This window comes from Heloderma suspectum, chromosome 3 (assembly GCF_057233095.1).
Source record: "Heloderma suspectum isolate Gila_16-S chromosome 3, 16-S_ref, whole genome shotgun sequence".
Lineage (NCBI taxonomy): Eukaryota > Metazoa > Chordata > Lepidosauria > Squamata > Helodermatidae > Heloderma > Heloderma suspectum.
The window spans coordinates 94,040,641-94,052,887 of record NC_139460.1 but is presented as its reverse complement, the minus strand read 5'-3'; the positions used below and the strand labels follow the sequence as shown (position 1 = coordinate 94,052,887).

The window sequence follows — 12,247 nt, the reverse complement described above, 5'->3', positions numbered from 1 at the left end:
GCTTCTTGGTTGCTAAATATGGTTAAGTTAGAACTGTGTATCAAATCCGGTGTCAGGGTGGACACTGAGCCCATAGAATCCCAGAGTAGTTCTGATTCTGAGGAAGAGCAGTCGCTCCTGGGAGAGGAGCGCGCTCCTCTTTCCCAGGACCAACAGCTGACGGAGATTCCTCCCACCAGCATTCCTAGTTTAGTTAGCAGTCCAGGGAGTGACCAAGCACAGATAGCAGACTTGGTGGATGCGCGACGCAGACGCAGAGAGCAGCGCCAGATGGAGGGCGCGGAAAGGAGGCGAAGTGCCAGGTTGGCGCGCAAACAACGGCTGCACCCAGAGGCCCCAAGGGAAAAGGGGAGGGACTCTCCCTAGTCCTTAAGTTCATGGGTCTGCCAGTAATTCCCTTTCAAACGGGGACCAACTGTTCCAACTTAGGGCATAGGTAATGTGCTGCCCAGGTCTAGTTGCAATCGGTATAGTTGTTAAGTTGTAAAAGAAGAATAAAGCTTTGAAAGGAATTCCTTTGTCTGTGTCTGGACTTGGCTACTGGTTTAGACAGAGAGAGACCTCCAAGAAACCCTTGACATCGGGTTGATTTAAAATGAGTGTGCTATTTTTGCAAACATTTGTCAGCACTGAGAAAGCACCCCCTTCAGTGACGTTTAAAACTGGGATGGAATGTTTAAGCTACTCAGAAAACATTGACCTCACTCTGAATGAGTGTTGCTTGCCCTCAGTAACGTCAGGACATAGACAAATCTGTTTCATTATGAGGTGATACCTGATTGGCTGAGAGAACATTCTAGAAAGGAGAAGTAAGCGGGGTGGGAAAATGGTGTCAGAGCAGTAACAGGACAAAACATGATCAAAAGTGAACATCCTCTCAATTGATGGGTTGGTGGTTTGTATGTATGTTGGAAATAATCATCTCCTCACCCACTATCACCAAGCAGTACTGTCAACTTGAAAATCAAAATGTGAGAACACTCAACACCTCAGTAATGATCATTCTCAAACTAAAGTTAGGCATTCCTTTTGAGGCCAAAACAGTTCTTGAGAGAAATGTTTCCCTCTTCTCTCCTTCCTCTCTACCCATATTTTTGGATATAATGATGGAACTAAGATGCACAAGGTGCATTCTTTCTCCCCCACTCCCCCCCCCCCAATCTGTACAACTGTCAACTGTGTGCCTCTCTCACAGGATGGGAGTCAGTGAGTCAGCTCACCAGGTTTTTGGTTTTTTGTTCTCTGGAATCTCATGTAGTTTTTAAAGTATGCCATGATATTGTCCCCTTTCTTTTCCATTGATCTGTGTGAGACAAGAGTGAGAGTTACCAACTTATGACTTTATTTTGTATTTTCACTTGGGGAAGTTCAAACCATTTATTCTTGACTTGCTGGGCCAACTTTAAGCACATTGACTATAAGGCAGTTGTTCTCAAAAACTTCATACTGATGTTTATTGTGAGGTGAAATCTAGATGCATAAAATTCAGTTTACTCAAATTATTAACTTTTCAGTTCTAAGGGGGTGTGCAAGTCATTGTGGCAACAGCATATGTCTCTGTCAGTCTGAGAAATTTACTAATACAGTGAATATTTCTTGATATTCACTATGTGCTAATTATACTGCCATGCATAAGTACATACACAAAGATATAAAGGCAACCTGAAAACAATACTTAGATTAATTTCAGTTTTATGTGATTTATTTATTCATTTATTTATTTGAGTGGTACCCTGCCTTTTTACCAAGAAAATGGCACTGAACCATAGATAAATAAAAACTTGATTAGAACAATAATAAAGCAAATACATTAAAAGCACAATTATATATGCAACAATACCAGAATAAAAACAGCACTCTACCCAACAGAAAGCATCTTTGCCTGATGAAAGAAGGACAGAAGAGAGGGAGCCAACCTAGCCTACCTCAGCAGGGAGTTCCACAGCCTGGGAACGCCCACCAAGAAGGCCCTCTCTTGTGTCACCACCAAACACATCTCAAGGTGGCGGTCCCAAAAGAAGGGTCTCCCCTGAGGATTTTGAAACCCAGGCAGGCTTGTGCGGGAGAAGGCAGTCTTTCAGGTTGCCTGGTCCCCAAGCCGTTTAGGGCTTTATAGGTCATTACCAGCACTTAGAATTGTGCCTGGAAACTGACCGGTAGCCACTGCAGCTGTTGTAATAAAGGAGTCCCTTGCTTCTTGTAACCAACCCCCAACAACAGTCTGGCCACAGCATTCTGGACCAGCTGGAGTTTCTGAAGAGTTTTCAAAGGCACACCCATGTAGAGCACATTATAGTAGTCCAAATGAGGTGTAACTAAGGCATGCATGGGTGCTGCGGTGGCTTAGTGGTTAAGACGCTGAACTGCAGACTGGAAGGTCGGCAGGTCAGCAGTTCGAGACCCGAGTGCTGCGTGACGGAGTGAGCTCCCGTCTTCAGTCCCAGCTCCTGCCAACCTAGCAGTTCAAAAGCAAGAAATTGCAAGTAGATAAATAGATACCGCCTCGGCGGGAAAGGTAACAGCGTTCCGTGCACCTGGGTGTTCAGTCATGCCGGCCACATGACCACGGAAGCGTCTTCGGACAGCGCTGGCTCTTCAGCTTAGAAACGGGGATGAGCACCGCACCCTAGAGTCAGACACGACTGGTTGGGGACACCTTTACCTTTTTTAAGGCATGCATAACCATGGCCAGATCAGACATCTCTGGGAACAGGCATAATTGACCAATTAGCCACAGCTGTGCATATGCACTCCTGCCGAACCCTGGGCGTTCAGGTTCAGGGCCTAGGCCAGGAGTACACCCAAACTGGGAGCCTGAGTCTTCATGGGGAGTATAACCCAGCACAGATTGAGTTCCTATTGTATTGTCTGCCTTTCAACTAACCAGAAGCACCTACTCACCCCTTCCTCAGCCAAGTCTCTGTCCTGCTTGTTTCCCATAGAAATGCTGTCAGCCTCCTGAGCTATAGGCATGTTGCTCAAGGTCAGATCTTGCAGCTGGTAAAGAGTGTCAGACTCCTCTGGCCTGCTCCCTGCTGAGAAGCCAGGCGGAGACAGGCTCTCACCGTTCTGACATTCTACTGCCTGAGCAGCCCCCAAATTAGCAGCCCCTTCTGTGTCTGAGTTGGAATCTTCCTCCAAGACTGCAGTGTCAGGGACAGGGGAAGGCATGACAGCAGGTCTGGATCCAGCCCAATATGTTGGATCGCAAAAGGCAGATATTTAAATTACTTTAGACTATTTTCACTGTTGAAGACTCTTTAAATCCTGACTTTAAAGGGTCTCCTCTGATCTGTAGTAGACTTAATCCTTATCTAATGTGTTGAAAGAGAGATATTTCTCCACTGATTGCTACATGCTGTGTCGTAGAGTTAATCCTAATCTACAGTGTAAAAACTGAGATATAGAAACAATGCTTCCAAGATTACCTAAATGGCAAGAAGTAGTACTGAATATCATTAAGTCTGGTATCCTTTTTAATCAGCTGCGTTGACTCCTCTTAATTTTATTTTAATTCTTCATCAATCTGTATAAATAGCTCCCCCCAATTTTGAAGTCGTATATGGATAGCCTAACCTTATCAAATGGATACTGCCATCACTAGCACAGTAGAGCATCCTAACTACAGTAAAATTAGAATAAAGGATCACATTTATCAAAATTATAGAGAAGTGATAGATGAGTACTTCAATATGTCCATCATTTATTATGCAAAGTCTGAATATTCTTTTTCCTCTGAGTTATATTGATGTTTTATTTATCAGTGAAAGCTGTATTTCTACTACAGTGCGTTAGTTGTCATTAACATTCGCTTATCTTTTGTTATTAACTGTAATATCAATCTAGTTTATCAGTAAAATGTTCTAACATCTGTAAACCTCCATTTTAGAGAAAATATCACCTGGCAAAGAAAGAATATGAACAACTTTTGCAGACTGAAAATCTTCCTGCACAAGTGAAAGCAACTGTATTACAACAGTTAGGTATGTAAAACCCTAACCCTATGTAAAAGGACTGGGGAAGGAGAAGGAAATCAGAATTGTGTTGCATGTTTTTCTACAACTGTTTGGGTTGACAGGACATTGTAGTACATCCAGTTGTCCACAGACCCAATGTTCTATTGGAAGGGTATCTGACCCCTCCCTCACCTATCCTCTAAATGTAGGGGTACAAGCATATCCATGGAATAAGTTTTTTGCTCGCGTTTATTACTATCTTCTTACCTCCTTTTTCTGTGAAATTTTCAAAATAAAGTTAGTGTATGAAATAAACAAACATGAAAACTGAATTGCTTCCTTCTACCTTCAATTTGAGATAGTTGTAACTACTATTCTGTTTTATTTCCTTCTATCGCAGGCTAAGACTGGGCTTACAGGGAAAAGATAGAAGAGAGGAAGATAGAAAAAAACTCTAAAAAGCATAGTAGTATCTAAATGTGTTCGATACCCTCCAAAATAACATAAATAGGCATTATCTAGAGGCAGCTATAGCTATACCTACCTACCCCACATTGTCAGGTCATTGCTGAGTAGGGCTAACAGCAGTTTGCTGGCTGGCTGGTGGAACTGAGTCTTTTCCATCTGTTTCCCAGGGCTGCCAAGTGTTGGGTGGAACTGCCTCCAGCTACAACAACTTGGTGGCTGGCGGTAGCTGAAGGATGGCTGGAGCTTTTTTACCTCCTCTGAGGTGCTGCCAAGTCCTTAATAAGCAGAGGTGTTGTATAGGTGTGGCTCCAGCTGCAGCAGCTGGCACAGAATAAGTAACCTAAAGTTCTACAGGCACCTCTTTAACATGTCTTTTCAAAATTTTGTCTCATGCTAGTTTAGTCAAAAGCATAATAAATAGATTTTCCTCTATCGGAGTTAGCCAGTGCTGCACCATAGAGACTAACATTAAGGTTACTAATAATGAAAATCAACTTCTCTCTGGACTGTCGCAAATTCTGTTTGGGAACATATCATTGATTATGTGAGAGTTCAAGTGATACTGCTTTTGAATGCTAACTACATGTACTTGGTCATGTTGATGCTAAGTGTGAACAACCTGAACTTCTATTACTTGTAGCAAATTGGCTCTACCATATATAAAAGTAAGGAAAGTGTAATAGAAGGTGAATGCTTACCCTAAATATATGAGGTTCTGGATTAGCAGCTGTTTAGGATAGAGATCTAGGGATCATGTGGATAGTTCCCTAAATATCAGCCCTGCGCACTTTCAAAACAGAATATAAAGGGCTGTTTGCATGTACTTCACATTGTGGTTAAACAACCAACAGTTAACCTAATTACTGATTGGGTGAGTTTGCATGTCACACTAAGCTACCCTGAGAATAAGCCACCAAGGGTTGATTGTTCACTGAACAACCCACGTTACTCCTGACAGATGACTGGGCGTGCGGTGGCTTGGCATGGCAGCACAGCCCCTCTTGGTTCCTTGTATTCCCAATGGCCAAGAGCTCCCCCATCCAGCTGATTGCTGCATAGCTGTCAAATTGGCAAGTGGCAAAGCACAAAATCTCGGACCATCTTATTCCCTGTGGAAGGAAACTCCCCCCACCCTCTGATTGCTACCCCTTTTCTGAGTAATTTTAATGTTGATAGTCCTTTTCCCCCCTATCCCTCCTTCAAACCTGCGCAAATGGAATCAGTATTTTTTTTATTGCTCTGTCCTTCAAATTTGTGCAAATGGGATTGGTATTTTTTTTTATTTTTCAGTCCTTCAAATTCGCACAAATTGGATCACTGCTGTTGTTGATGTTTTTAATTTCTTCTTTCCGTTGCAAGTGCGCGAATTTGTAGGACCGCAGTTTACATTCTTAAGTTGTATCAGTATAACCGCAGGTAGTACAGTACCCAAGCACATTGATATGCCCTCTGCACATCCACCTGTCAAATTCTCCTAATAATATGTTTAAATGCCAGCTGTCAATTTCCTCCTGCACTTCGGGGCTTGCTTTGATAGCAAACTCTGAAAGCGGAGCTGACCAAGAAAGGAGTTTTTTTGCTGCAGGTATAATACTGTGGGAGTATGTAGACCTTACTTCTGTGCTTACCAGTTTAACAGTCAATGAAGCATGTGAATAAAATAAGAAAATATGCCTTGCTGCGGTCCTGTGAATGTGCATACTTGTGCACTTCAGCAGGACTGAGGAAAACAACAACAAAACACTGAACCCATTCGTGCAGTTTTTAAGGACTGAAAATATAATTATAAAAAAGGGCTGCCAGCGCACTGCGGACATTGCCAAGTGTCAGTGCAGTATTTATGAAGGGGCAGACACTGACAGTAGCAAAGGAGGATGGATGATGCTGGCATGAGTGAGGTTGTGAGGAGTGGCTGGCAGGGTTTTTAACTGCTCTTGCCAGGTGGCTCTCTCACCGTTTTAAACCACCCACGCTGAAGCGACTCTGCCAGGTTCAGACATTACGACAAGCCACTCTGACAACAAGCCACCCTAAACAACCCTACTACAAGCCATGGATTTTCAGCGTGGCTTGTTTGCAAAACAACAACCCACGACAGAAAAACTATGCTGGGTTTGGATGTCACACTAAGCCACCCTGCAACCACCCATGGTGACAAACCGCCATGGCTTAGCTTGAACCAGGTCATTGTAGGTTATCTGTGGGTAGTTTGATCCATACTTGACCTATAGTGTAGGGGTTTGGACATCATGTAGCAACCTGCAATCAGGGGTTAAATATTCAAAATGGCAGTGGAACTCACCACAGCAAATCATGGGCTAAGTAACCCACAATTTGCCACCATTACATGCGAACCAGCTCGTAGTGTTCTTAATATTGTGATTTTAAGTTCCTAGCAGTGGTTAAAGTATGGGATAGTGGATTGAATGGTTTGTTGGTGTAATTAATTTAATATAGATCCTTCCAAGGGCATTCTGTTGTAGTATTGTCTGTTGGGCTTTGAGCTCTGCCTGTTTTTTATGCTTTATTAGAGAGGTATATATGTCCTTTCATAGTGCCCTCACTTCAGATTGTATTTTATTTTGTGTAATATATAAATTCTAAAAATCATGCAATAAGCATTCACTGAGAAGACACGTGTGTGTGTGTGTGTGTTTGTGTGTGCGTGTGTACGTTTTCTTCTTCTCTTAGGTTGGATGCATCACACAGTGGATCAGTTAGGAGATAAAGCCACCAAGGAAAACTATGCTATTCAGTGTCTCCAGAAGTCTCTAGAGGCAGATCCCAACTCTGGCCAGTCTTGGTATTTCCTTGGAAGGTAAAATGGGTGGTATAACACTTAAGCAATAAAGTGCATTTTGAAAGCCTGTGGTTCAGCAAAAGCATACTCTGAAGAAACAAATATTAACAAATATTTTATCTTAACATGAAAACTGTACAGTCAGTACTTGATCTGAGGGTAATTATTTTGTAGGAAATATTGTTGCATTGCTAAGGTACTTTAAAATTTGTGGCATGTATAAGAGCGTCCATGACAATTGTAGCAGATAACTTTGATAAACCATTAGCAATTTTTACATGTGGGTATTTAGAGAGAGGGTTAAGATTTTTAAAAACCTATTCCAAGTGCCCTGCTGCTATTATGCTCCTTTTATTCTAGCCCAGTCCTATAAACTTGTGAATCTACCAAGCCAGACATAGTCCAACATCTATGCCAGTGAGATGTCCAGGACTTGATAAGCCTCCTGTTTTTGCTCCCTGTTTGAGCTGCAAAAAGCAAAAGGGATGTCAAGCACCTGGCAGGCTGCAGTATGTGGCTAGTGAGTTGTGTTTTGGCTTGATATAGGTCACATGTTACGCCACCCTCTTCTAGCCTTTTTACCTCTTCCTATGCTATATGATGTCTGCAAAAATAATATTGAATTTGATGGATAGTAATACTATCTGTATCAGCAATTATTTTTAAAAATTGGAGTGGTTTATGTGTAGGTACTGTTAAATAAAAAAACTGAGACGCTTGAGGTCATAGTGTAGAAGTACACTGTTTGCAATAATAGTTTACTTTTATCCAAGTTCATTCTATCTTAGCAAATATTATTCTAGAACTTCATTGAGTAACCCTTGACACACTCAGGCCATTTCGTTTTATTTAATATTAAAGATTATCCTGATCCAGAATCCTGTTTATTTGAAGGCAGGAACCCATGAGCCCAAGACTGTGTTTGCCTCCTACATTAGATCTCAGTTATGGAAGCTATAAGCAGATTCCTTCCATTTAGCCCAGGGGGAAAAAGGCAACCTTTCCATATAGAATGAAGTGATCCAGTTTTGGTTGTTTTCAGTTCTGTTTTCTTGTTGCAGTTCACACTGGCTTTTCATATTTTGTTTAATAGTGGCAGCCAGGTAAGACGCTGAGTAAATACTACAAGTGATTGCCAGTTGCATTTTCACAAAAAAATTTGGCTGGATGCAACATGCTGTTGAAGTTGCTCTTACTATGACCACTGTACATATTAAATATCAACAAGCAGATTTTTGCAGTATGTAGGCTTTTGTTAATCCACTGATACTAAAGGTAAACTTGTCAATCTTCTTTTCTCTCAGATGCTATTCAAGTATTGGGAAAGTTCAGGATGCCTTTATATCTTATAGGCAATCTATTGATAAATCAGAAGCAAGTGCAGATACATGGTGTTCTATAGGGTAAGAGATTATAAGAGAAACAATGTAATAAAGTGTATTCTATTTGAGTAAGACAGCTTTTAACACTTAAGTTTTATAATATAAACATTTTTAATATAATTTTATAAAATATACAGTTCTTACTTTTTTAAAATGTTGCTAGATATACTTCAAGTCCAAAATTATGTGCACTTATTCATTCTTAAAGATATTTTTTAATGCTGGCCAATAGGCACAGTTGACCAAGCATTCCTGTTGTACAAACCCCGTTTGAAAGCGTGTTTGAGGGTTCCATTGTAACAAATTGAGGTTTTGTAGCTATAGTGCTCTGGAAGATTGTTCCTACCAGATTTTAGATAAAATAAGTTTGGTTCCTATGTTGAGGCACACTGAGAATTTGAATATGATTTTGTCATCCAGAAATAATATTTTTATCAATCTTTCTCTTCAGTGTGCTGTACCAGCAGCAGAATCAGCCTATGGATGCATTACAGGCTTATATCTGTGCTGTACAATTGGACCACGGCCATGCTGCAGCCTGGATGGATCTTGGCACCCTCTATGAGTCCTGCAACCAGTCTCAGGATGCCATTAAATGCTACTTAAATGCAACCAGAAGCAAAAATTGTAGTAATACCTCTGCACTTGCAGCACGGATAAAGTATTTACAGGTAAAAGCTTGTGTCTAAGAGTAGGGGGCTATTTAACAATGATGTGGAGTAGGGAGAAGGAGGAAAATAAGAACACAGAAGTTTCAATATGTGATTATTTCATGAATTGTGCAATCTGTTTCCATATACATCCTAAACATAACATAGCTTGCAGTTTCATTTTCTTTCTCATTTTAAGTGGGTCTCTATTCTTAAGTAATTTTTTTTGTATCTTGATATAATTTATGCATATTTTGTGTTGTCTACATTTTAAGTTATCATAGCATTTAGTGAGAATACACGCACTCTCTTTTGCTCTTGTTTTCAATTTCAGAACCAAAGCATTAATGAGACCTCTGAAATCAGAGCTCAACTTTGTTCTGATTCTCACAAAGGTTTATATTCTGGTTACCCTCTTTATCCTTAGCACTTCTCTGAAACCCCAGATTTAAAATTTATTCTTTCTAAGACACAATAGAGTACAGAATTTAGGAAGACTTCATGGACTTGAACTTACTAAATTAGGCTTGTGTTAAATTTACTCTTTACATAATTTTTCCTAGGCTCAGTTGTGTAACCTTCCACAAGGTAGTCTACAGAATAAAACTAAATTACTTCCTAGTATTGAGGAGGCATGGAGCCTACCAATCCCCGCAGAGCTTACCTCCAGGCAGGGTGCCATGAACACAGCACAGCAGGTGAGAAGTTGGGTTATGTTCTGCAGGTGCCCAGCTTTTTAAGCGTTCTTTTCAATCAATCTGTAGTAGTCAAGCGTATTTTGCTATAGCATAGGGCTAGTTTTCACTGGTAACAAGACTAATCAGCAAAGGGAGATTAAGAATAGACTCCCTGTGATTTGGAGGAAATATGGGGGTACCAATTTAGAACCTTTGTGGATTTTCATGATTATCAGAAAGATTTCATCCCACATAGAATTTGCAGCAGTTTTTTGTTTTAAAAACAAGCCTATGAAAGGTACACACTGCTCCTTTGATGCTGTGGAAATTGGTTTTCAATAAATGAGATCAGAATAGTCACACAGCCCTTTTTAAAATGTGCAGCTGGTCAAAGATATGTAGGTTAAGGAACATTTTTAAATGTATAGAACCATATTTTTTCTTCCTCCTTTGATTCCTAGGCTTGTAAACCTCATCAAAATACTGAACCTGTACTAGGCCTCAGTCAAACACCTATTTCACAGCAATTGCCACTACACATGATTCCTTCTAGCCATGTAGATGACCTGTCCAGTCCAGCCAAGAGGAAAAGACCATCTAGTCCAACAAAGGTATATATCCTCATATAAAGGCCCCACTTAAAGAATCTGGCATCTAGGAGTATTAGTCCATTATTCAGATAACTCTTTAAATGGACAAATAGAGTTGCAATGTCCGCAGTGGTGACACTGGGTTAGGAATAGTTGAACATTGCAGTAGCTATGACAGTAGTATACCAGAGGTTAGGAAAAGAATCATACCATTTTGTCTACCACCTTTGCATATATTTAGAATGCTTAATCATCGCATTAATAGTATTGCAAAAACTGAAATCAATTTTGATGAACTTTGAAGTCCACCATTTGGTTTTATTTAATTCTTCATCACAGTTGATTATCTTTTACTTTTTCTCCCATGATTATTATATTAACTTAGATTGAATTATATTTAGCAATATTTTTGTTTTAAAGGAAATACTCTTGGCATATAGTGGACAGCTTTAATGAATTCTTGCTTAATATTCATGTCTTTAATTTTAATATTTTCCTTAGAACACTTTAGATGCTTGGAGCAGTGGCCACACAGTGTCACATCCTCCAGTACAGCAACAAGTACATTCTTGGTGCTTGACACCGCAGAAATTACAGGTAAAACTGTAGAAAGCCTTTTGTAAATTTTTTGTAAAGTACATGTGGCTACACAGGATGATCACATCTTTCTCATCTTCTGCATACATCCAACTTTTCCTTCAGATGTATTTTTTCATTTTAATAAATGTTTATCAAAAATGCTTACAGCTTTATATGAATAATTTTCATATTTTTACCTTTCATTGAGGTATGTTAAGCAAATCTTAATTATTGCTGCAGTTAAAATGCATCCTATAGCCATTAACGTTGCACTTTGACTATTCTAAAGCGCTATGTAATCACAAAGCTTTCATGAAAAACAAATCTTTTATTTGAATATTTGCACTATTTACCATGTTAAAATGCAGTTAACATTTAGCAAAACAGTAGCCATTACATGCTATGCTTTAGCTTAGGAAATACAATACAGCTGCTGAGTATAAGAAAGACATGCTCTTGCTTATTTTGAATCAGAGCCTAGGGCAGTTTCTGTCTCCTCAAGGGCTAGATTGCTGCTGCTTGCCACCCCCAGCAATGGAAGTGTCTCTCCTGAAGGAAGGGAAATGACAGAGGGAACTCCTAAAGGAACCTTGTAGCATGATTTTTTGAAGGGACATATGTATCATCAAAGTTAACTACATTTGTCTTACTGGTCCACACCAACTGGAAGATTAATTAAATCTTAATTTGAGTAGGTTAGATATATTTGTTAGTTTTTAGCGTAACTTGTTTCAAGGAAGGGACTTCATGGTCTTAAAGGTGTGTGTATATACTGATGAATAAGTGATTTCAGAACATATATTTGGTCATGTGAATCGTTATAAACAAATTTAAACTTATGCTTGAAGTCTAAGGACCATGTTTTGTTTTGTTTTTCCCCAGCACTTGGAACAGCTGCGTGCAAATAGAAGTAATTTAAATCCAGCACAGAAACTTATGCTGGAACAGCTGGAGAGTCAGTTTGTCTTGATGCAGCAACACCAGCAGGTGCCAGCAAACACATTTATTTCTGTTCTGTATATGTCCTATTTAATTAGCCCATTTCTTTTCCAAACAATGGCCAACAATCCAAAGAACTCGTAAGCATGCCTCAAAAGCTTTGCACATTCACAGGAGAGCTTTTGACACTCTTTTTGATAATATCA

At 39.9% G+C, this 12,247-nt stretch overlaps 1 protein-coding gene across 2 annotated transcripts in view; it reads left to right on the top strand.

Annotated features, from left to right (window-relative positions):
- Positions 1-12,247, top strand: part of KDM6A (lysine demethylase 6A) — a 170,591-nt gene that overhangs the window by 97,573 nt on the left and 60,771 nt on the right. Inside the window, exons 9-16 of one of the 2 annotated variants that reach the window (XM_084843886.1) lie at positions 3,890-3,983; positions 7,116-7,242; positions 8,529-8,627; positions 9,058-9,277; positions 9,820-9,954; positions 10,395-10,544; positions 11,025-11,120; positions 11,985-12,089. In XM_084843886.1, the coding sequence (XP_084700012.1) occupies positions 3,890-3,983; positions 7,116-7,242; positions 8,529-8,627; positions 9,058-9,277; positions 9,820-9,954; positions 10,395-10,544; positions 11,025-11,120; positions 11,985-12,089 (1,026 nt within the window). The remainder of the gene's footprint in view (positions 1-3,889; positions 3,984-7,115; positions 7,243-8,528; positions 8,628-9,057; positions 9,278-9,819; positions 9,955-10,394; positions 10,545-11,024; positions 11,121-11,984; positions 12,090-12,247) is intronic. The other variant, XM_084843887.1, reaches the window with a different exon arrangement.